Source organism: Ceratotherium simum, chromosome 23 (genome assembly GCF_057802395.1).
Source record: "Ceratotherium simum simum isolate JZ-2026a chromosome 23, ASM5780239v1, whole genome shotgun sequence".
Lineage (NCBI taxonomy): Eukaryota > Metazoa > Chordata > Mammalia > Perissodactyla > Rhinocerotidae > Ceratotherium > Ceratotherium simum.
In genome coordinates this window covers 16,930,470-16,953,739 of record NC_141922.1, presented here as the reverse complement: position 1 = coordinate 16,953,739, position 23,270 = coordinate 16,930,470, and the positions used below count along the sequence as shown (strand labels likewise).

The following is a 23,270-nucleotide window of genomic DNA, read 5'->3' as shown; positions in this document are numbered from 1 at the left end:
GATCCTTCTACCATGTGAAGGCAGAGAGCAGAAGGCATGGGCTGTGAACCCATGCCTTGATCTTGGACTTATAGCCTTCAGATCTGTGAGAAACAGATTTCTGTTGTTTCAAAGCCACCCAGACTGTGGTATTTTATTACTGCAGCCTGGATGGCATAAGGCAAGGCCTGTTTACGGGAGGCAAAATAACATGCTAGGGAAAAACTGGGGAAATGCATAACCTTGTTTTAAACTTTGTTGGAGACCATAGGTACAGGGAACAAAAAGATCATTGATTGCCACCTGGGAAGGCTCCAAGAGGAGGCTGATTTAAACCAGAGTTTCTCAACTACTGCACTATTGATATTTCGGACCAGATACTTCTTTGTTGTGAGGGCTGTCCTGTGACTTATGCACTTAGCTGTACTTTGTGGGAGAAATAGGGAAAAGTGTGTCTACTCCATCTTTGTGCCCCATCCATTCTCTTTGCTTCTTATCTGAATCTTTTCCCTTGATATGCTCACAGAAGGCAGTGACCGTGTGTTCCCTAGCTCTCTGCAAGTATAAAGTTTCATTGGAGTAATGTGAATTATGAATTCAGATAATAAGGATAGCTACCATGTGGTAGACACTTTCCATTTATCCCAGATTGTATTAATCCTTGTGTACGTTGTGTCTTAGTCAGCTTGGGGAGAGACACAATCAGAGACACAAGATGAGATTTATGTGCTGGGCATTGTTCTTAGTGTGTTGTTATCTATATTAACTCATTCAATCCTCACAGTAATCCTTGTGGTAGCCACTGGATCATCCTCCTTTTACAGAAGGGAGAAGTGAAGCGTTGAGAGGTTAGATAATTTGCCTAAAGTCTTTCAGCTACTTAAGTGGCAAAATCAGGCTTTGAACTCGGGTACTCTGGCTTCAGAGGCTGGGTGTTTAACCCCTACTCTGTATTGCCTTCATATTCTACTCTGTAATGTAGCTAATGATGGTTCATGTTATCTTTAAGTAAAATTGATATTCCAGGAAACATAGCCTGTTTATACTGTGGCTTTGCCCCTTCTTGCTTACCCCATGGTTCATATATATGGTATACTTGGATAATTGTGTCTCTAGAACCGTGCTGACTAGTGCAGTAGCCACTAGGCACATGTGGCTATTTAGATTTAAATTGGTTAAAATTAAATAAAATTTAAAACTCAATTCCTCAGTCATGATAACCACGTGTCTAGTGCCCTAGACAATTTAGACTTAAACTGGAATCAAGACTGACTAGAAAACTGAATACTTGAACCATATGATTTGATTCTTGCAGGATTGTGTTTTTTTGAGTAACAGTTGGTGCTGTAACAGGTAAGCCCCAAAACCTAAACGGCTTTGCACAATTGAAGTTTTTATTTCTTTCATGCGTGGAGCCTGATTGGCGGGCAGTTTTCCGCCAAGCAGTGATATAGGAACTAGGGATTCTCCATCTTCAGTATAGAGCATCTAAGGTCACTGTGCTTGCCTGTTCAAGCTATCAAATGGGAAAGAGTGTGGAGAAAGTTTATATAGACTGGGCCTGGAAATGGCTCATATTTCATTGCCTTGAATTCAGTCATATGGCCATAGCTAACTGCAAGGAAGGCTGCAAACTGTGGTCTAGCTGTATAACCAGATTGAAGAGGAAATGGGTTTGGTGGGCACCGAGCTGGTATCTGCCCCAAGTGTCCTGTCTTTAGCTTACCCTGAGGAATAACCTAAGAAACAGTCCTAGGAAGCTCACTGTTGCATTTATTGTAAGGATATTATTGAGAATATTTTTCAGTATGAGTTTTATTGTCTTATATATGATGGTCCACACTGCCTTGATTGCCATGGAAAGCCTTATTTTTCCCAAGTTCCTGATGTACTTTTTCTTTATGGGGAAAGAGGATTCTGTCGCTTTCACTTTTTGCTTTGATTGTCAGGAAGCTCATAGCCAAATTTGTATTACACATGTAGTAAAAATTTTCTTCTTTACCTGTTTTCCCCTTTAGTTTGTTTTCCATCCTTATTTTCATGCATTTATATTATATATTTCCCATCTCACTGCATATATTTGTATTTATATTGTGTTAACTGTCTCAGCTTGTTTGGTGTAATAATGTGAGACTGTAAATAAATACTCTTTCACCAAAATGCAGATGTTCAAAAATCATCAATGGTTTCTCATTTGTGTTCATAGTCATATTTTTTCTCTCTCTTTTGGTGTGGAATTTTAACATCACAGAAGGTCCCAGAAAATAACATAATGAGAACCCTGTTCTATCATCCGGATTGTAATATCTATAACATTTTGCCATGTTTGTTTCAGTTCTTGATTTTTAAGATAAATTTTTAAAAAACAGATAAAGCTAAAAGTCCCATTGACTGCCCCCTTGGACCCAACTGGACCGATTCTTTATCCTGCACTTAAGACCCTCTACGTTATGCTCCAAAACATTACTTACTGAATATTTGTTAACTGAATGATTTGAATTGAAGAAGAGTTGTATTGTGGATGTTTGTCTGTAATAGACTAAAACCTCAAAAATAGAAATCAGCATCATGGGCATCTTTTCTATGCCCTTCCCTTTGTATACCCTGTGTCTTTTTTAGAGTCTAATGATTGACATGGTAAGGCACTCAATACCTATTTGTTGAATGAATGAATGAATGAATGAATCTAATTGAAAAGGGCCAATAGTTAAGAAACTACTGTAGTACTCCAGGTGTGAGATAAAAGTGGTGGCAATGGAGAGGATGGAAATGCCAGAGATACTAGACAGTTTCCCATGTTAGAAAGGAAGGGCAGGAGGGCAAGTCCATGCTGATTAATTGTATACTGTGTGCTAGACCACATTGTGATATTCCTTCCCATTTTAGAGACAGTAAACCTGAGGTTCAGAGAGGTTTATGCAGTCAGCCCATGGTCACTCAGTAGTAAAGTGACAGAGCCTGAATTCGTGCTCTGTCTATATGATTCTAAGAAAATACCTTCTTTCTGCTACGATACAGCTTTCCCATCCCTCTAAGCCTGTATAAATTCTCTCCACTTTTCTAGTTGGTTTCAGTGGATTGAATTTCAGGTGGTTTCTGAATTAAGCAAAGACATCTGTAGACAGCTTTCTATAAGTAGTCCAAAGGTTAAAGAATTGGTGGTTGAAGGTATAGATTAGGGAGTGTTTAATATGAAGATAAGAACTGAAACTGTTATAGTGGATCAGATATCCGAAGATAAGAGTTTATAGAGAAATTCTGCTTTTACTGAAACAGAATCGGGGATCTCACCAAGTCTGTAATCTATTAGAACCCAGAGGAATTGTCAGGAATAAATATTTTTTAGTTTTCAGAATTCAATATGTATATATGTCAGATAAATTAAAAATTACAGGTTTTCAGAATCCTCCCTTATTTAACTACGTTATTGTCACTACTTTCATTTTTTAGAAAAATGCATCATATGAGCAGTCTACCTTTTTTTAACTCATTTATGTTTTAGGTTTTTAAGAACTGTGTCGTAGGGCCAGCCTGGTGGCTTGGCGGTTAAGTGCATGCGCTCTGATACTGGCGGCCCGGGTTCGGATCCCGGGCGCGCATGGACGTACCGCTTCCCTGGCCATGCTGAGGCTGCGTCCCACACACAGCAACTAGAAGGATGTGTAACTATGACATACAACTATCTACTGGGGCTTTGGGGGAAAAAAAAACAAGGAGGAGGATTGGCAATAGATGTTAGCTCAGAGCCCGTCTTCCTCAGCAAAAAGAGGAGGATTAGCACAGATGTTAGCTCAGGGCTGATCTTCCTCACAAAAAAAAAAAAAAAAAAGAACTGTGCTCTTGTTGAATTCCTCAGAGAATCAAGAGATCTTTTGGAATAGGGTGTTCTCCCTCGTTTAAAAAATGAAGACAGTTACCTTCCCCATGTATTGAGTGCATCGGTGTTTGGTGGTGATGGCACAATGCTTTAGTATCCTCTCCAGGGATATAGAATGTAGGTAATAGTGTGGCACTTATGGGATATTGGGTACATTCATATGGATGTTTACAGCAGTTTTGTTTTCCTATGTAGTTATTATTCTGACTCAGATCTTATTTCATTGTGTTTGAAAACTTAGGTAATAATTTCAAGATGCCGGGGCGTTCCAGTTCCAGTTCAGGTTCAGCTGGTTTTATATCCTTCAGCGGTGTAGAATCTGCTCTCTCCTCCTTGAAAAACTTCCAATCCTGCATCAGCTCTGGAATGGACACAGCTTCTAGTGTTGCTTTGGATCTTGTGGAAACTCAAAGTAAGCAATAATTAAAACTTACTTGTTTTGTGTCTACTTTGAGGTAACCCTGTGTGGAGGCATTACTCTAGGATGTGAGATACTGCTTACCCTGTGAATATCCTTGGGCAATCATTTAGTCCCTCCGGGCATCTGTTTTCTCATCTTGTTCTACATACCACATAGCGATGTACTGAGGATGAAATGAGATAGACTCAATCATGTGTGTTTGAACAGTTATGTGCTGCTAGAAACTGCGCTAGAAATTTACAGGCTAAAAGGTGAAGATTCCTGACCTCAAGGAGCATACAATCAAAAGTATTGACATATGTGAATTGTACAGTATACAAATGCATTATGATAAAGTTATTTTCCAGTAATTTAACTATATTTTGTTCATGTTTGATTACCCAATAGACAGACTAAGCTTAGACAGGGGTACCGGCAAAGGAAGGCCTCTACAAAAATGACAAAAGTGATCTTGACCAAAATTTTTTAATCAGAAGATCTAGAAAGATGTTATTTGGCTTCTTTGGATTAGAGTTGTTTTTGTTTTATATTACATATGGAGGCAGGGGAGAAACATAATCTTTTTGTTTTCTTTTTAATATCACTGGTTTTCAGCAATCTGATTGTGATGTGCCTCGGTGCGATTTTCTGTGTTTGTTCTGTCTGGTGTTCTTTGAGCTTTAATGTATTTGTGGGCTTATAGTTTTGATCAAATTTGGAAAAATTTCTGCTACTATTTCTTTCAAATACTTTTTCTGTCTCTTCCTTCTCTCCTTCTGGGGCTCCAGTTACATGTGTGTTAGACTGCTTGATAATGTCCCATAAGTCACTGAGGCTTGGGTGATTTTTTCCCAGGCTTTTTTCTTTCTGGCTTCGGTTTGAATAGTTTCCTATTGCTCTGTCTTCAAGTTCGTTAGTCTTATCTTCTGCAGTGTCTAATCTGATGTTAAGTCTATCCAGTGAATTTTTAATCTCAGATATTGTATTTTTCAGCTCTCAAAGACAAAAAGAATTAAATGGAATCTTATTTCTATCTCCCATTTCTCTCTTTAATATGCTCTTCTTTTCCTCTATATTCTTGAGTATATGGAGCATATTTATAATAGCTGTTTTAATATCTTTGCTAATTTGTCATCTCTGTCTCTTGCTGCTTCTTCACATGGACATGGTGTGTATTATGTTGTTGAGTTTTTGGATTTTGTCCCCTTTCTTTGAAGAGTGTTGACGTTTGTCTTGGCAGGCAGCTAAGTAATTTGTGGATGAGGCCCATTCCTTTTCAGGCTTGTTGTTAAGCTTTGTTAGGGCAGCTCTAGTTTAGGGCTAATTTAGCCTTGTTACAAAGTTTGGCCCTTCTGGAGTCTCCATTGATTGCTCTGAGGGTTTGGTGAGTAGTGCTGCTCTGCTGGATGGAATTTGAATGTCATCTAGTCCTGTGTGAATTCTGGCAGTTGTTCACTTTACAGCTCCCGGCAGTTGTTCCTCAGCAGCTTAGGATTCAGCATCAAACTCAAGGGGATCGCCGTGCAGATTCCTAGAGCGCTTTCTCTGCACAGCTCCCTCCCAGTGCTCTGTCTTGCAAACCCTTGCTGCCTCAGCCTCTCTGAACTCCAGTCTTGGTCTGCTCAGTCCTTCAAGACTGCTGTGCTCTGCTTGGATCCTCCTTCCTTGTGCAAGGAGGAGGGCAATGCAGGACTTATCTCAGTTGTTTCCTTTTTGCAGGAATCACAGTTCAGCTCTGCCTGTTGGCCCACTCTCTGAAAACAGTTGTTTCATATTTTGTCCAGCTTTCTAGTCATTCATGGTAGGAAGGCCAGCTCCATACCAGTTATTCATTCACGGCCAGCAGCAGAGGGCACCTGTAATCTTGTAGTAGGTGGCCTCTAGAGGTCTTAACCCTGCTCAGCCTGATTTCTAGTATGTTTTTGGTGATAATGGATATTTTACTTTGGTAGGTAACCCTGGATAAAAGTTATAATAAAATCTTAAACAGAAGAGCTGGAACATAAACCTCCTGGGGGATTAAATCAGTTTTTTCAGGATTTGCTTTGAATGCTCTTGAATGTTCTTTTTGTTGTTGTTGTTTTATTTTTTTAAATAAGTATGTTTTGGTGCAAAATACAACATACTCTATGTAAATTAAAAAGAAATATAAACATCATTTTTTGAAAGGTTCATGCTCTAAAGCAAGGGTCAGCAAAGTTTTTCTATCAGGGATTACATAGCAAATATTTTCAGTTTTGTGGGCCATGTGGTCTCTGTCACAGCTTTGCTGTTGTGATGCAATAGCTGCCGTAAACAATACATAAATGAATGGGCATAACTGTGTTCCAATAAAACTTTATTTATAAAAATAGACAGTGCTGGATTTGGCCCACAGGCCATAGTGTGCCAACCCCTACTTTCAAGCCATATATAGCCATTAAATATTTGTTGAAAGAGAGAATTGTTTATTTTGATTATTTGGATTAATTTTGCAGCAAATAACTTGGTTTTGCATTTATCAAAAAAACTAATTTAAGAAAAAATTTGAGCAAGTTATATGAAGAAAAAGTGAACTAAAGAACTGTGACAGAAAGTCACTGAGAGTCTAGAATAGTTATAAACTCATTTCGATACACATGTGCTTCGTACTCATATACACACACACATTTTAACTAATATCAGGAGTCAGAATAACAAGGTAGTCAACAGATATTTACCCAATGACTGTTCTGTGTAGTCAATTCTAGGTTTTAAAGAGGAAACTAACAAGTATTAAGTACTTCCTCCCTTCATAGACCTTACCATCTTAATAGGAGGACTAACATTAAAATAGCAGAACAGTGGGAAAACAGAAAATATGTTACAAGGCTGCAAATAATTAATATCACCACTGATCTCATCAGAAAAGTCATGTAAGCTTTCAGACTTAAAATGGTTAACACAAATTTTTCAAAATTCTAATTTTTTCTTTAAAACTGTCATTTTATCATTAGCAACAAATACTATTAGTTGTTGTTTTTGAAATGACAGTCTCACCTTGTTTATTTTCGAGAAAATGTCTGCCAGATACCCAAATCTGAACAGCCATAGTTTGTCTGTTAGTCATTCTTTCCATTAAAAAGTGTGTTCCATGAAAAAAGCAGCTAGTTGAGCCTGCAACTCAAACAATTACACAAGGCTTTTCCTTGAGACAACCATCATTCTTTGGTATGCAGCAGAAGTGTTTTATGAATGCTTACTGTTTCATCATATAATGTTAAAAGACGCACACGTACTCAATGATTGAGATTTAATAATTTGCTTGTACTGCTTCATCAAGGACTTTCTTAAGTGAAACTGGCATCTGTTTTGCTATGAGTGTGCGCTGGAGAAGAATACAGTGACTTATGCTAGAACAGTGTGGTGCCATTGCTTTGATTCATCCTAAGGTGCCAGCAGTTTTTCCCACTTGCCTTTGCCCCATTATTACAAATGTCCAACGTACTAAAAAAGAAACTAAACAAAACCCCCAAAGAAACATTTTTCTTTTTTTTTTTTTATAATTTTTATTTATTTATTTTTTTCCCCAAAGCCCCAGTAAATAGTTGTATGTCGTAGCTGCACATCCTTCTAGTTGCTGTTTGTGGGACGCGGCCTCAGCATGGCTGGAGAAGTGGTGCGTCAATGCGCGCCCGGGATCTGAACCCGGGCCGCCAGCAGCAGAGCGCACGCACTTAACCGCTAAGCCACGGGGCCGGCCCGACATTTTTCAATTATTATGAAAATAGTTTTGACTCTGTGGACCTCGTGAAAGGGTCTCGGGGACCACATGAAAACCACTGGTTATGAAACTGAATTGGAGTGTCTACGAGCAGGAGGTAGATGAAATGAGAAACTCCGGCAGGGAGAATGCCGAGGATGACTCCACTGGAATGAGCAGCCAGAGCTCGTTAGGAGAGCAGTTTTAATGTGACACCAGACTGAGGTGTTGTCCAAGGACCTAGGGAGTAGAAAAACACCTGATATTTAAGGAATTTGGAAGGTAACTGAGCCTATAACAGTAGATGAAAGACTTGAGGAGACAAAGCCGATAGCATTACTGTGCTCAATTACAAGAACTTAGAATCAGCCTGATACAGACTCCAGTCCCAGCTCCATCCTTAGTTCTGAAACTTGCTCAAAGCTGGGTAACTGCCTTGAACTTCTAATTCCTTATCTGTGAAGTAGGGATAAAAAATGCCCACTTCGTAAGGTTGTTGGGATTAAATAAGAAAATAGATGCAAACTGCTGTCAGCATTGTTTATTCAATAGCTATCATAAATGATAGCCAGCAGTTAGTAAATTTAGGGGTCAGAGCTTAGAAGACGGCCTGTCATGTGAAGAGGGGAACAAAGATGGATGAGTTTGGAAGTCTGTTTAGGCTTTAGGTTTGAGCCCAGCTAAATAATTCATCAAACATGTTAGCCAAAACTACAAAGATTAACAAAAGTTTCTTCCTTCAAGTTGTTTACAGTCTAGCTGAGAAATAAGAAATATATATGTTATTTGATCATTAAGTGAACATTGAGTACCTAAAAGGTCATGCTCTGCCAAGGAGTTAGGACTTTATCATTGGAGAGTTTAAAGTAGAGGAGAAGCATGGTAAAATCCAGTTATAGAGAAATAACCCTCATGGCAATACTGAGGATGCTATGCTGTGGAGGAAGGAGATGCCTCAGGTGGCTAACGAGGAGATTATTTCAGTAGCTCAGGTGAAAAAATAAGTTCAACTAAGATATTATAGTTGAGTTGAAGAGGATTTGATTTGTATCTTTTTTTGGGGGCGGGTAACATTGGTTTATAACATATAGGTTTCAGGTGTACAACATTATAATTCAACATCTGTATATACTATAGTGCGCTCACCACCAAAAGTGTAGTTTCCATCTGTCATCAGACTAAAAAGCTTCTGCACAGCAAAGGAAACCATTAACAAAACGAAAGACAACCTACTGAATGGGAGAAGATATGTGTAAATCATGTATCCAATAGGGGTTAATATCCAAAAATATATGAAGAACTCATACAACAGAAAAAACAAACAACCTGATTTAAAAATGGGCAGAAGATCTGAATAGACATTTTTCCAAAGAAGACATACAGAGGGCTTTGTATCTTATGTTATACCCACGTTGTAATATAGGCAGGGTAGTATATGTAGGAGAGTTGGGCTTTGCATACAGAATGGCTGGTTTCTTATTCCAGCTCCATCATTTATTACTTTTTGATCTTGGGCAAGTTCTGAACTTCTGTTTGCCTTAGATTTTTCATTAGTAAAAGGTATTATTGTGGGAATTAAATGAGATACTTACCAAAATATTTAGAGCAGTACTTGACACTTAATACGTGCTCAGTAAATGTTAGCTGTTATTATTTTAGTCATTTGGTTTGCACTTGAGTTGACTATTTTGTTGGACCACAGTCCAGCAAATGGATTGGGAGAAATTAACGTGCATAAGAGCAAGTGGGAGAGTCCTGAACTATCTTCAGAGCAGAACTATTTCTTTTTCCTCTTAGCCTTATAAAATTAGCAAACTTTTTGTTGACCTCTTGGGGTGCCCAGTTTCATCACAAACTAGAATGAGCTTTGATAAAATAGATGATAGTGATCGCTTAGGTATCATTTTCTCACTTTGCACTGCAGTTCTCTTGTTGCTATTATTAAATTATTGGTAAAGGGGATTCTTGCTCCCAAGAATTTGAGGGGTGGTGATGTGTTTTGTTTTGTTTTGTTTTGTTGCGTATTCCTTTACCCAGTGGTTGTCTCATTCAACTTTCCAGCTTATCTGAAATGATTGCCTTTGCCTGTGTTAGGTTCAGCATATGGTGTCTAGGCAATTAGACTCGCTGCCACCATGTCTATTAGCTTTTCTCTAAATTTGTTGGTATTCTAATAATACCTTCTTTATTTGACCAAATTGGGAAATGAAGTTTGTTACATTAGGAGATTTTTCAGATAACTGGAGCTTATTTTTCAGATTTTTAAATTTATTATGTGCTTTTCTGCTTTCTTGAGCAGAATGTGCTGACCTAATTTACCAGAATTGTTGTTAGTAACATCATCTTTAAGCAATTGAATTTTTGTAAGCCCTTTAAGTTTAAGTAAGTAAATTTGAGGAATGGCCCTTCTCTAAAATGTTAATGTACCTCAGATTGTGTCCTCTCTCTCCATGCCCCTGTGCCAGGGCATGTCTGTGGATGGACTTCAGAGGTTTGGTTAATGCTTTGCAATTCTGTGGAAAATGTATATGCATTGAGGATTGAAAGTTTTTATCACATTCTTGCTAAATATTTGTGAGGAACATTTGGAAGAAAAGGATAAGGAACATTTGGAAGAAAAGGATAAAAGGATACATTTTAAATTGCATAAGGGTCTAATAGATGAGAACGGGTCTAATAAAGGCCTTGTTGGAGGCCTCTAGATTTTTCTCCACATATTGCTTTTCTTCTTATGACTCAGTGGAGCCACAAGGCAGCAAGACTTCAGTTATTATGGTCAGGCAGTTAATTGGATGTTTGCTGAACTGTGTCAGGGTATGGTGATGATGATGATGGTCATAATGATAAAGATAATCATAGCTGAACTGGTTACACACTTCAGGTGTGTGTAGGCACTGTGCTGTTTTACATGTGGTATCTCATTTGGTCCTAACGTTTATCCTGTGGGGTAGGGACTGTTGTTATCCCCACAGTATACATGAGCAAACAGAGGCTTAGTGAGGTTAAGAACTTTCCTAAGGTCACAGAGTTAGTAAGCAGTAGAGTCGATTTGAGCATAAGCGGTCCGACTCCATAGTTTCTCCCTTAAGCATTACACTGTATTGAAAATCGGTGTGTTTAAGGCACTGGCAGCAAATAACAGTGAAATAACATTTAGCAACATTTAGCTCAGAAAATTTTAGTTATGTTGTTGAGGGTAACATTATTTTTCTTTTCTTTTTTTTGAATACCAAAATGAGGTTGCTTGCTTTTTCTGGAATAGCCCATCAGCTTTTGTCCTTTTCTACTAGTGCAGTTCTCAACACCTTTTCTTGAACATCCTCACGTTCTGAAGAAGCCAGAGACTGCCCTCTCTTGGCTTTAGCCTTTTCTGTTTGTAAAAGCAGAGTTGAATCTGGTCATAGAAGGAAGAAACTGGGACCTTTTGGGGCCATTGTACCCACCCTGGTCTGTCTACGTCTGGACTTGTTGTAATGGCGGGAAAATCAGTTCCTTTTTGGTCCAGCGATGGCAGCCAGGTTTCCTCCTCCCTGCAGCCCGTTGCAGTCCTGACTGATAGAAGTAATATAGTGAATTGAGTGAATGATAGTCTGTTCTTTCAAGTGTCCAGAATTCGTATTCTGGCTGAGAATCATCACCTTTTTAAACCTGATTCCTTTTTTTCTCACCTTAGTCTCCACCTAGGCAAGAAACAGAGTTTTCACTTTGTGACAGTTACTTCAGAATTAATGAAGAATAAAGAACAGCCATCAGAGTTAAAAATTACGTGGCGTGGAAGTTTGTGGTTCTCATGAATAACTGAACTTTCAAATTTGCACATGTTAAGCATTAGTTGAGTGAATAGTTCCAAATCTGGGTGCTTTTGGAGGTAATATTCTAATTTTACTCTTGGTGTAAGGCATTCCTAAATCTAAAAATTTGATGAATATGGAGAAAAATAAAAAGAAAATTGTCGTCACTCATAACCATCACCTGTCACCTTATTTTATGAAAAAAGAGTAACCATTTTACTTAAATCTGTTATATTAAAGTTGTTTTGAAAACTGCTTAATGATTTGATATGCCAGCACACACCGACCTCTCATTCTCAAGACTTATTTTCTTAGGAAGATCTACATTCTGGATTTTCATTATGTTGTAATATATCTCTCCATCTAGAGAACTGCTTCTTGTAGCCAGAGGAGTAGTTAATTGGGAAGGTTTCTTTTTGGCCTTGCCCCTGTACTTTATTCCATTATTATGTTGTTGAATAAAAGCGGTAATTTGAAGTAGGTGATTATAGTGGTGGTGGTGGTCACAATGACGATAAAAATAACAGTAACCGTGAGAAGCCAAAGTTTATATTTCTTATAGCTTTTAGAACTGGAGCCAATTATAAAAGCAAAATATTATTATAACTTAAATAAATGAAAACTATTGAAAATACATGCTTAATTACAGTATCTGTAGTGCTAAAAGTATAAAGACATTGGTTATGGAATATCAAAAATCCAGCTCTTTAGAAAAACTCAGTTATTTTGCCAATATCTTCATGTTTTCCAGGTGTAAGGAAAAACTGCACTATTTCTACTCTACTACTCAAAACACTTCTGACACTTCTAGCCGCCAAACATATGGGTGTTTTTCCCACACCAAGCAATTCTCCAATTCTCTGCAGACACCAGCTGGGTGTTCTACAATTTAATTCAATTCTGATACCATCTACCTGGAGTTAGTGTCAGATCTCACAAGTTATGGGCTCAGTCCTACAAGACTGCCTCCCTACCCCCTTCAGATGCTAATCTCAAGTCAGGTTGTCACCTGTGCTCTGACCTACTGGCTATAACTTGGAGGTTCCCACAACCCCCTCCTCTGGTTTGATAATTTCGCTAGAGCAGCTCACAGAACTCAGAGAAACGTTTTACTTAGTAGATCACTGGTTTATTATAAAGGGATACAACTCAGGAACAGCCAGATGGAAGAGATGCATAGGGCAAGGTATGGGGAAAGGAGTGCAGAGCTTCCATGCCCTCTCCAGGCATGCCACCCTCCTAGCACTTCCACATATTCACCAACCTGGAAGCTCTCTGAACCTGTACTTTAGAGATTTTTATGGAGGCTTCATTACATAGGCATGATAAATTAAATCGTAGCCCACTGGTTATTGACTCAACCTGCAGCCCCTCTCCCCTCCCTGGACGTCTTGGGATGGGCCTGAAAGTTCCAACCCTCTGTAGGGGAGGAAGACATACCCTCTACCCTCTCTGGGTCCTTCTGACTGGGGTACGAATTAAATGGACATGAGGCAGAATAAAATCAGAAAATCAAACAAAGCTTTATAACATGTATACATGGGAGAGACCCAGGAAAAACTGGGTAACTCTCCAAAATGGTGGAGGTTTTCATCTTAAATAGCATCTTCAGGTAAAGACAAAGGAGGATGTTGGTGGTAGGGGGAGTCAGCTTTGGAAGACTACCAGAAAAGCACAGTAAACAAGAGTAAGGTTATTATGCAGATTTAAGTCCTCACCTTCTGCCTTCCGCAGTGAGAAGAGTTTCTAGAGATAAGGTCAGTGAGAAGAGTTTCTAGAGATAAGGTCATTCCCACTTCTGCCTAGTACTGAGAGGGAGATACCTTTACAAATGGAGATTTCCCTTACAAATGTAAATGTCTCTTACAAGGGGTAACTTCTTTTCAGAGCTTCTCCCATGTCTGCAGTTTTTAAAAGTAACCAGCCCAAAGTATTCCTCATGCCAAAGAGACACATTTTGGGGTGGCCAATTTTGATCCCCCCCACACCTCTAATCACATGGTTAGTTCCCCTGGCAACCATCCCCCATCTTGAGGCTCTCCAGGAGTCCCTATCCACCAGTCATCTCTTTAGCATACAAAAAGACATTTGTCATTTTGATGATTCCAAGAGTTTTAGGGGCAGAGACCAAATATATGTTTCTTTTTATGTCACACCAGGGCTGTGTGTGTTTGTTCATTGTGGTAGCATATTTGTAGGCTCTGTAGTTAACTGAGTGAAAAGAGCTTCTGATGAAATAAATTTTTGGAGGAGGAGATTGAAATGTGTTAATAAAAAGAATCACAAGGAAAATTTGCACAATGATGTGGATTAGGACATGAGTGCAATAAAGTGTAAAACAGCCTTCTAACGTCAATTAAGGCCTGCAAAAAAATTTACCAGAATAAAATTCATATTCCTTTTCCTCATCACCCTCTCCTTTCTCATCAGCAGTCTTCACCAAGTTCATATTGATAATCCATTAATGTCATTTTGCTGCTAAAAGGAACCGTAGCGGTTAGGTAATCTCTGGTGGTTTTGCCCAGTGGTTCTTACTTCAGGGAATGGGGAGCTTTTCAGAGTGAGCGTTAGCAGACTCCCGGGCAGGGCAGAGAACAGGAGTGAGGAAGTGGTGGAGTAGTGTGACAGCCCCCCATGGATTTGGGAGGATTCTACTCTCCTACTGGTTATGAACCAAAATGAGTGCATTGCCTCTCATATTAACATTAAATCTAATAAAATTTAGACTTGTTTTCAGATTCTCTGCTCAAGAAGTTACCTGCAAGCACATGATCCGAAAATTTGAGCATAAGTGTTTTGCCCGGCATGTGTAAGTCCTGGGAATTTAGAATGGCAACCCGTCCTTCCTCTCGCTCATCTCAGAACGTCTAACCCCTTTCCCTGCTTGATTTTTCTTACACTGCCTCACCTTCTAACATACTGTATAATTGGTGTATTTATTTTGTTTATTGTCTGTCTCTGCCCTGAGTGTAAGCTCCGTGACAGTAGGGGTTTTTTTCAGGTACCTCTCCCTCCTTCTGTTGCCTCTGTTAGCACCTGGTACATAGTAAGCACTCAATAAATGAATGAATATGTTTAAAACCTAATAGGGAAATTACTATGAAAATTACCTCTAATTGATTATCTAGCTCATCCATTCATATGTGCACACAGGTCCATATCCATGAATCCATATATATATACTCCATCCATGTATATGCCCCATCCATATGCACATATGCATACATACATGCATGCATATACAACAGTGGGCAATTTTGCCCCCAGGGGACCTTTGGCAATATCTGGAGACGTTTCTGGTTTTCACAACTTGGAGGTAGTGCAGGTGTATGCTGCTGGCCTCTACCAGCCTCTGGGTGTTTAGATGCTGCTAAACATCCTACAAAGCATAGGACAGCCTCTGCACAACACAGAACTATCCAGCCTAAAATGTCAATAGTGCTGAGGCTGAGGAACTCTGGTATACAGATATACACATGTATGTATACATACATACATACATGCACATGCATATTAATTAACTCTGGTGAAAGCAACTCAGAATTGTTGAAATTTGCAAAGTAGAAATCATAGGCAATACTAAGAGTTCTTCAGGTAAATAATACTTGAACTTTTATTGTACTGCCTGCTGGCAATTAGGGATTTTCCCTGTTTTCAGAGATTATAGCATTCCTTGTATTCTCTTTGTATTTTCTATTTCTTTATTGTATTTATTATATTTCCCTAACTCGTCTGTAAGGTCCTTGAGGGTTGGATGCATGTATAGTCATCCTCATGTCCTCAGAGCCTGGCACAGGGCTTTGTATATTTTAGGGTCTCTGTAAATGCTTATTGAATGACTCAGTTGATCAAGTGATTAAGGAATTTGGGTGTTGGGTTGTAGGAGCCATGGTAGGAGAATTAACCCCACCCACAGAAATGGGCAAATCCACAAATCAGCCCCTCCTCCCATCTGGAGAGCTGGTTGTTGAGCAGTTATCAGCACACCACTGGGCAGTTCTCACACTGGAGCACATTTGTGTTTGGTAAAAGACTCTAAAGGTTATAAAACCTCTGTATGGGAGGAGCTTCAGGGTCACCTTTTTCCTCAACTGGTGAGATTCCATGAATATTGATTTGTGTCTTGGAAACATGTGTGAGATGTTGCTATTAAATATATCACTGCCATTATTAATTGTTTAGTCTTGGCCAGGAAACATGCCTTGCCTCTTGATGCAACCATTTACAAAAGCAGTGAAGTGGGTGAAGAAAAGGGAGCTGCCATAGCCTACTATATAGGCAGGTACTCTTAAACAAAGGGGCATGTAGTAAAAATCGCTGAAAGAGGTCAGAAATCACTGAAACTCACAGATGGGAAAATGAGGCTCATTGAGTTCAAATAACTTACTTATATAACTTAGGGCACGCACCCAAGTGGCAGCCAGGAAATTTGTGAATTTGAACCCAGTTTCACCTGACTTCAGCCTCTTGACCTAGATTTATCTGGTGCCTCCTTCTCTTTCTGATAGCTGTCAATGGATGGTAATCCTTAACAGCTATTAGGATGTTCATGGCATTTTTTGTATATTTTCTCTAGTTCTTATGGCAATTTTATGAGGTTATACTTCTCTTTCACAAATGAGAAAATTTAGAACTCAAAAAGTTAATTTTGACCACAGTCACAGAGCTAGTAAACAGCAGAGCACTGAACTGGCAAAGCAGTATGGCACTTAGTCCCAGACACCGGCTCAACACAGATCCATCTGTGTAATGATAGTGACAACGAGGAAAATTCTTTTTAAAAAATCAGTTCAGGGCTGGCCCCGTGGCTTAGTGGTTAAGTGCTCGCACTCCGCTGCTGGTGGCCCGGGTTTGGATCCCGGGCGCGCACCGATGCACCGCTTGTCCAGCCATGCTGAGGCCGTGTCCCACTACAGCAACTAGAAGGATGTGCAGCTATGACATACAACTATCTACTGGGGCTTTGGGGGAAAAAAATAAAATAAATTTAAAAAAAAATCAGTTCAAAGGTTTTTTTTCTTGTGTTTTAAAAATTATTATTAATATTTATATTATACCGTTGTCTCATCTTTCTGTGACATACTTTTACTAACTCACTTGTGATGGAGGGAAGGTTTGAAAAGAAAAAAGGAAAGAGCTTTTTCAGAAACTCATCCAGTTGTGGGCAGTTAGTTGCTCTTAAAATGTTAGAATTAAATAGGTGGTCTGTGTGTGCGTCTAAGTTTATATTTTAAAAGGACAAAATCAAAACTAATCAACAGAGCAAGTCTTTGAAATTCCTTTATATACTTATACCATGTATATTAGTGTCTGTGATGTTACCTGTCATATTAGAGGCTTAGGTTTGCAAGCCTAGCTTTTCAGAGTTGATTTTTTTCTCCTAAGTGATAGCTTTGCAATTTGAGCACGGAGTATGGGATGGTACTTAATTATGACTGTGTGGACCAGTGGCCATACTGGGGATATATCTCTTGATGTAGTTTTTTTATTCAAGTATATGACTCTTTAATTATGAATAAATAGATACTTGCTAAAATTGTTTTTTTCCCCAAAGAAAGACAATATTAAGCTGAATAAGCTGAATTTAAAGAAATGCAAATATCTAGATAAATTATGGGACTTCTTTTACTGAACCCCAGTTGTTTTAAGTTGCTGTTTCAGGTAACCATGTTCTGTAAGACCTAAATAGAAAATAAACAAGTTAGCGAGGCTTCATCAGACCTACACTTCTCTACTTTATAACTTAGTTGCACAGGGCAGATGTATACAGTGAACTTTTTCATTAGGGTAGATGACCTTTAATTTAACAATCACTAATATTCTATCCCCTTGGCTTTTCATGTGTTCCCAGCTCCTCTCCCCCTTCAGATACAGTAACATGCCCTATCCAGATATCCTGATACCAGTTAATGCTTTTTCTTTGTTTCACAGGGCTTTTTGCATTTATATTTATTTTGTTATTAATGTGTCTGGTCTTCTCTTTGAACTGGGCAAAGGGCAAAGACCTCAGGGTGCTCATTTGATATTTTCAGAGGCTGGGACTCGTTCGATGCTCATTGGTATTGAATGTATATAAATGTGTTAGTAAGTGGCTTTTAAGACTGTTCTCTAAAACAGATATTTGGATCCAGAGTGTAGAAAAATAAGTTGCTTTCCAAAATTAGAAATTGAGCACTTCTGTTAATTTATGAACCTAATTTTTTAAGACTTTGCACTTAAATTTTGTGTAAGGACTGTTTAATCCAATAGTTCTCAAACATGAGGGTGCTCCAGAATCGCTTGGAGAGCTTGTTAAAACCCAGATTGCTGGGTCCCACCCCCCGGAGTTTCAGTAGATTTGGGATGAGCCCAAGAATTTGCATTTTTAACAAGTTCCCAGGTAATGCTGATGCTGCTGGTTCCCGGACCACACTTTGAGAACCCTGGTCTAATCTTTATTTCCCATTTGACAGGAAATTTGTGCCACTAGGTGGCACCAGAATACTTCTTATGGGGTAGCCATCAGCCTTATTGACCTGTGTTTGTTGATTGCAGAATTCGGGATTGTGTAAAAGTTACAACCACTACATTATTGAAATTTAGTAGCTTAGAGTCTGAATTATTCCCTATCTCTAAAAAAACAAAAATGTACTGACTCTATCAGGCCAGAGAAACTATAGGACTATTAAGATTGCAACATTTTAAGATCAATTCTTCCAGGAGTGAGGAATATACCTCTCATTTCCGTTGCTTTACCTTTGATTGTTCAGGTTAGTCAGTTTCATTTATCAGTGGTAGATGCAGGCCCTGTCACAAAACAGAAATATACAGCTCATATTTATTATTTATTATTCAAAGTTATTGGATCTTGATTTTGTTGTTGTTGTTTACATTTAAAAACCACTTTAAAAAAAAGATTTACACGTACTTTTCACATAAATATCATGTTGTTTTGCCCTTCTACTGGTGGGCCACTTGTGTTTGGGACAGTTTTAGGATGTTAAAAAGTGTGAAATGTGCTTTCCTTTCCTATTGGCTTCCTTCGTTAGAAAGTTGAGTCGTTTCCTTTTTAAGAGCTATGGAGAGGAAAGTTTGGCTGTTGTTTGCCTCACTTCACCTCATGTTACTGTGCAGTCTCACTCCATAAATTTCCAACCATTCCAACACCTCCACATTTTCTTTCTTCCACTGACTGTAATAACCTGAAAGTTGGCGTGTTTTCTCCACAAGATGGAATGTGTGGAAATAATTGCTCGCTGTGCTCTCCTGTTTGCTAAGCTCTCCCATTCGCATTGGGATGTCACTTTTTGAAATAGTAAATGAGTCATATTTTAGTTTTTAAAACAGAAGATGTATAGTGTCTGAATACCGCCTGGGTTTTTCTAGACTGTTTAGAATAATCTTTCTGTTGATTCTACTTTTTTATCTTTGGAGTAAAGGCATGGGTTAGGTTTCAGTGACCTAAGAGGATATGAAAATGAGTACTACAGAAAAAACTGAATTGGAATCACTCAACCAGATTTAAAAATTGGACTAGCACTTTATCATATATCTTTGACCTTTGGAAAGAATTAAGACTAGTTTAATGCTAGGTGAAGATGACAGCTCATGGCAAAGTAGAACAGACTTTAGGATCATTTCTGAAACATCAGTGTCTTTTTTAAAAAAACGTAAAATTTTGTCTTGTTACGGTAAGCACAATGGAGCTTTTATTAGATTGGTGATTAGCAATTGAAACCAATTTGATTATTCTAGAGAAAATAATTTTATTATCCAAACCTGTTTATCCCTATTCTTTCTGTACTTTACAACTGAAATTATATATTTGTGTTCTATATAAATGAAAAGCATTGTTTATATACAGCAGTGCTGTCCAATAAAAATATAGTGTGAGCCACATGTGTAATTTAAAATTTTCTGCTGTACTGATTACAAAAGGTAGGATGAAAGATGAGAAGTTAATTTTAGTAATGTTTTATTTAGTCTAATATATATAAAATATTATTTCAATATGTAATCAATATAAAAGTTATTAATGAGTTATTTTTACTTTTTTTTTTTGTACCAAGTTCAGAATCTTACAGCACATCTTAATCTGGACTAGCCACATTTCATATGCTTAATGGCAGATGGCTCCAAAATTGACAGCAGCAGGAACATAGGGTACTTAACTTTTCAGGGACTCTATCAGAGGAGGGCAAGAAATTATAAGAGTAGTTAAATCAATTAGTTTTGCAACTTTTTAGCCATTTTCAAATGGTGAGTATTCAAATCGAACTGTTTAGTAAAATGAGATAATACTCTTGATTTTCTTTATACTCGTCACTCCCCTATCACTGCTGTGATTGGTATTTTAGGTTTTTCCCGAAATTGTTTAACCAGCTTAAAATTACTTACTTCTGAGTATCCTATTAATATTTGCCTCTATTTGAAATGTCATATGCTAATTTGAATCCACACCTACAGTATTTTCATGTTTTGTAGCTGATGTGGTAAATTAGTTTCTTATGGGAGTCGGCAAGCCAGAGAGGTTAAGGCTCTTCTAACTTCAGCAGCCAGAATGCTCTAGTTCCTGTAAACAATTAGTCCTGTCAGCAGTTGACCTTGGAAATGCTAATTTGCTTGTCCCTGGGTGCTGCTTCAGGCGCTGGCTTTTTCTCTGTGGGTGGGAGTTATGAACCCAATTTGGAGAAGGACTAGAGGCGCTTGGGGCAAGCTCCAAACAGATGTGCTTCTTGCTTCATTTTCGCATGTGACCACATTGCAAGAGGCACGTTCCTTGCATGAATTTCTTTGACGGCCTTGTATAATCAGACGCTTATGCCTAGACTGGAGGTGAGAGGAAGCTTCATTTACCTTTGGATCTACCTTTCCCCTTCATTCCAGCACCATCTGCCATAATGATGGGGGTTGATTAAAAATGATTTCATCACTATTTCATTTTATTTCTTAAATTTATTGAAAGAGGACATGGAAGGCCTCTTTTATCAAACTCTTTAGCTTTGAATTTATTACTGCTGTTGTAGTGTCAGATCCAGAAGAAGGTAGCTGAGCGAGTGAAGAGAAAGAAATGTTAGTTGGGAAAGTCGTACACAGTGAGAAGTTATAGGCAATATTCAGGAGAAAGAGGAGGGAGAGAGAATTTATAAAATTCGGAGTTACCGTCTCTAAACTGGTGGTGGCAGCAGTGGTGGCTTTTACTCTAAGACAGAGATTTAGGTTTCATTTTCTTCTGGGCAGTGCTTGGGCAAGGTAATTTTCTCCCTTTATTGTACAATACTGATTGAAAACATTTATTTGAGTTTGGTTAGTTTCACTTTTCTTAGATAATTGGCCCATGCCCTCAAAAAGCTAATAATTTAGTTAGCAGATAAGACAAATATGTGCAAAGATAGGGAGAACTACATAGTAGTAAATGATATGTTCCAAATGAGATTGTGAGTCTATCTGTCCCATTCACGACTTTTTACATTATGACCTAACAACTTGATTTTATATCCAGTAGGCACACATCTTTTATAGACTGTACTTACGAGGCAACCTGATAATAGCAAACACACAGTGTTTTTTGTATGCCTGCCATGTTCTAAATGCCTTATGAGTATTCATTCATTTAGCCAGCCCTGGTCTAGTGTTTAAGATTTGGCACTTTCATACTGTGGCCCCGGTTCGTTTCCCGGTCAGGGAACCACACCATGCATCTGTTGGTTGTCATACTGTGGTGGCTGTGTGTTGCTGTGCTGCTGAAAGCTATGCCAGTGGTATTTCAAATACCAGCAGGGTCACCCATGGTAGACAGGTTTCAGCAGAGTTTCCAGACTAAGACAGACTAGGAAGAAGGGCCTTGGCTACCTATGTCAGAAAAAATTGGCCATGAAAACTCTAGGAGTAGCAGATGAACAGCAGTGGAGCATTGTCCAATAAAGCACCAGAAGGTGAGAGGATGGCCCAAAAAGACCAGGCAGGGTTCTGCTCTGCTGTACACAGGGTCACTAGGTGACATAATTAATTAATGTTTTACATATGAGCACACTGAACCTTGAGGTTGACCAACGACTATGTACTGTCGACGCAAATAATCCATAACCAATCTATAAATCAAAATTGGGGTGAGTTTATTATGAGCCAACTTTTGAAGACCATATAGCCTGGGAGAGTCCTTTCACAAAGAAATGGAGCACTCCAAAGAAGTGGGGTATACAGAGTGGTTATATACCATCAAGGAGCATGTATCACATGTGACTGCGATATCCCTTTTACAATAGCTGCGACATTGACCTGGACATTGACCTGTCAGCGGCGATTGATGGACACAGTGGGTATCAGGTCTGCTGTCTCCATGGGCGTGGCTCTTGTCTTGACTTGGGTGGTCACAGGATGAGCGCAGCAAATCCTAGCCTAGGGAGAAATGCTTATCCTTAAGGAAATGCCAATGTGGGGAAAGTTGCATTTATATCTTAAGGGCATTTTTCTTGTCTTTGGGACATGTTAATTGCTTAAAGTGGATATACAATGAATGAACAGAGGCTACAGGCCCCTTTTGGAAAAGAAAAAAAAAACAAGGTCAGGCCAAATTAGTTTTACACCAAATGGCTTCCTCATATGCTCCAATATATCCTATTGCTTGCCATTTATTTATCAGTACCATATCTCGGAAGGGGATATTTTACCACAGTAACCTATTTCAGGTTGGAAATACACATTAGTTGTTTGCTCCTTGTATCTTCTCAACCCACTGTCCTTGTAAGTATGACTTTCCCCTTCTCAGTTGCAGTAAGCTCTGAGGTAAGTCCTCTTACTTACTCAGTATTGACTACTACCTCTGCTCATTGTAGAGACAGCCCTTTCGCTGAGCTCTGTCGCCGTTGTGCCTGAAGATAAGAGTTCCTCATTAAAACCATTTGGAGAGTCCATTCTATGCTAATTCTCATTAGTCACTTATAAGGTTCTCTTGCTGGACTTAAAAAGAAAAAAAAGCTTTGCCTAGGATTATATTTATAAATCTTGATTACCATGAATTGTCTCCATAGATCATTCTTTTTTGATCATGTCTCTAGCCATGATCAAAGCATCTGGCCTTTACTCTCTGAAAAATGGTAGCTGTTAATTTCTATATCCATTTTAAACCATTGAGCATAGTTTATAAGAATGTTCATAACATTACTGGGTACACCTCTCCTTTCCCTCTATATACTCCAGTCACAGAGACTGTCTAGTTCCACCAGTATATGCTCTGTCAAGCCTCCTTGCCTTTGTTCACATGACTTCCTTTCCCTAGAATGCCTTCTCCCTGTTGACTGCTTGGAAGACACCTAGTCATCTTTCAAGGCTAAGCTTAAGTATCATCTTTTTTCTGCAGACATTCTTTTCCCACCCAGACCAAACTGATCTCTTCTTTGGTTCTTCTGTCTTAGCTGTGCCTTCATCCATCAAAACAATAGAGCACTTCCTTGCATTTAATTATCTATAAGTCTACATTCCCACTATTAGATATGAGAGTTTGAAAAGGCCAGTTAATACGCT

At 38.7% G+C, this 23,270-nt stretch overlaps 1 protein-coding gene across 1 annotated transcript in view; it reads left to right on the top strand.

The window, feature by feature from the left end:
• Positions 1 to 23,270, top strand: part of NSMCE2 (NSE2 SUMO ligase component of SMC5/6 complex) — a 228,221-nt gene that overhangs the window by 1,136 nt on the left and 203,815 nt on the right. Inside the window, exon 2 of the mRNA XM_004431073.3 lies at positions 4,098 to 4,268. Within this exon, the coding sequence (XP_004431130.1) occupies positions 4,112 to 4,268 (157 nt within the window). The 5' untranslated portion in view covers positions 4,098 to 4,111. The remainder of the gene's footprint in view (positions 1 to 4,097; positions 4,269 to 23,270) is intronic.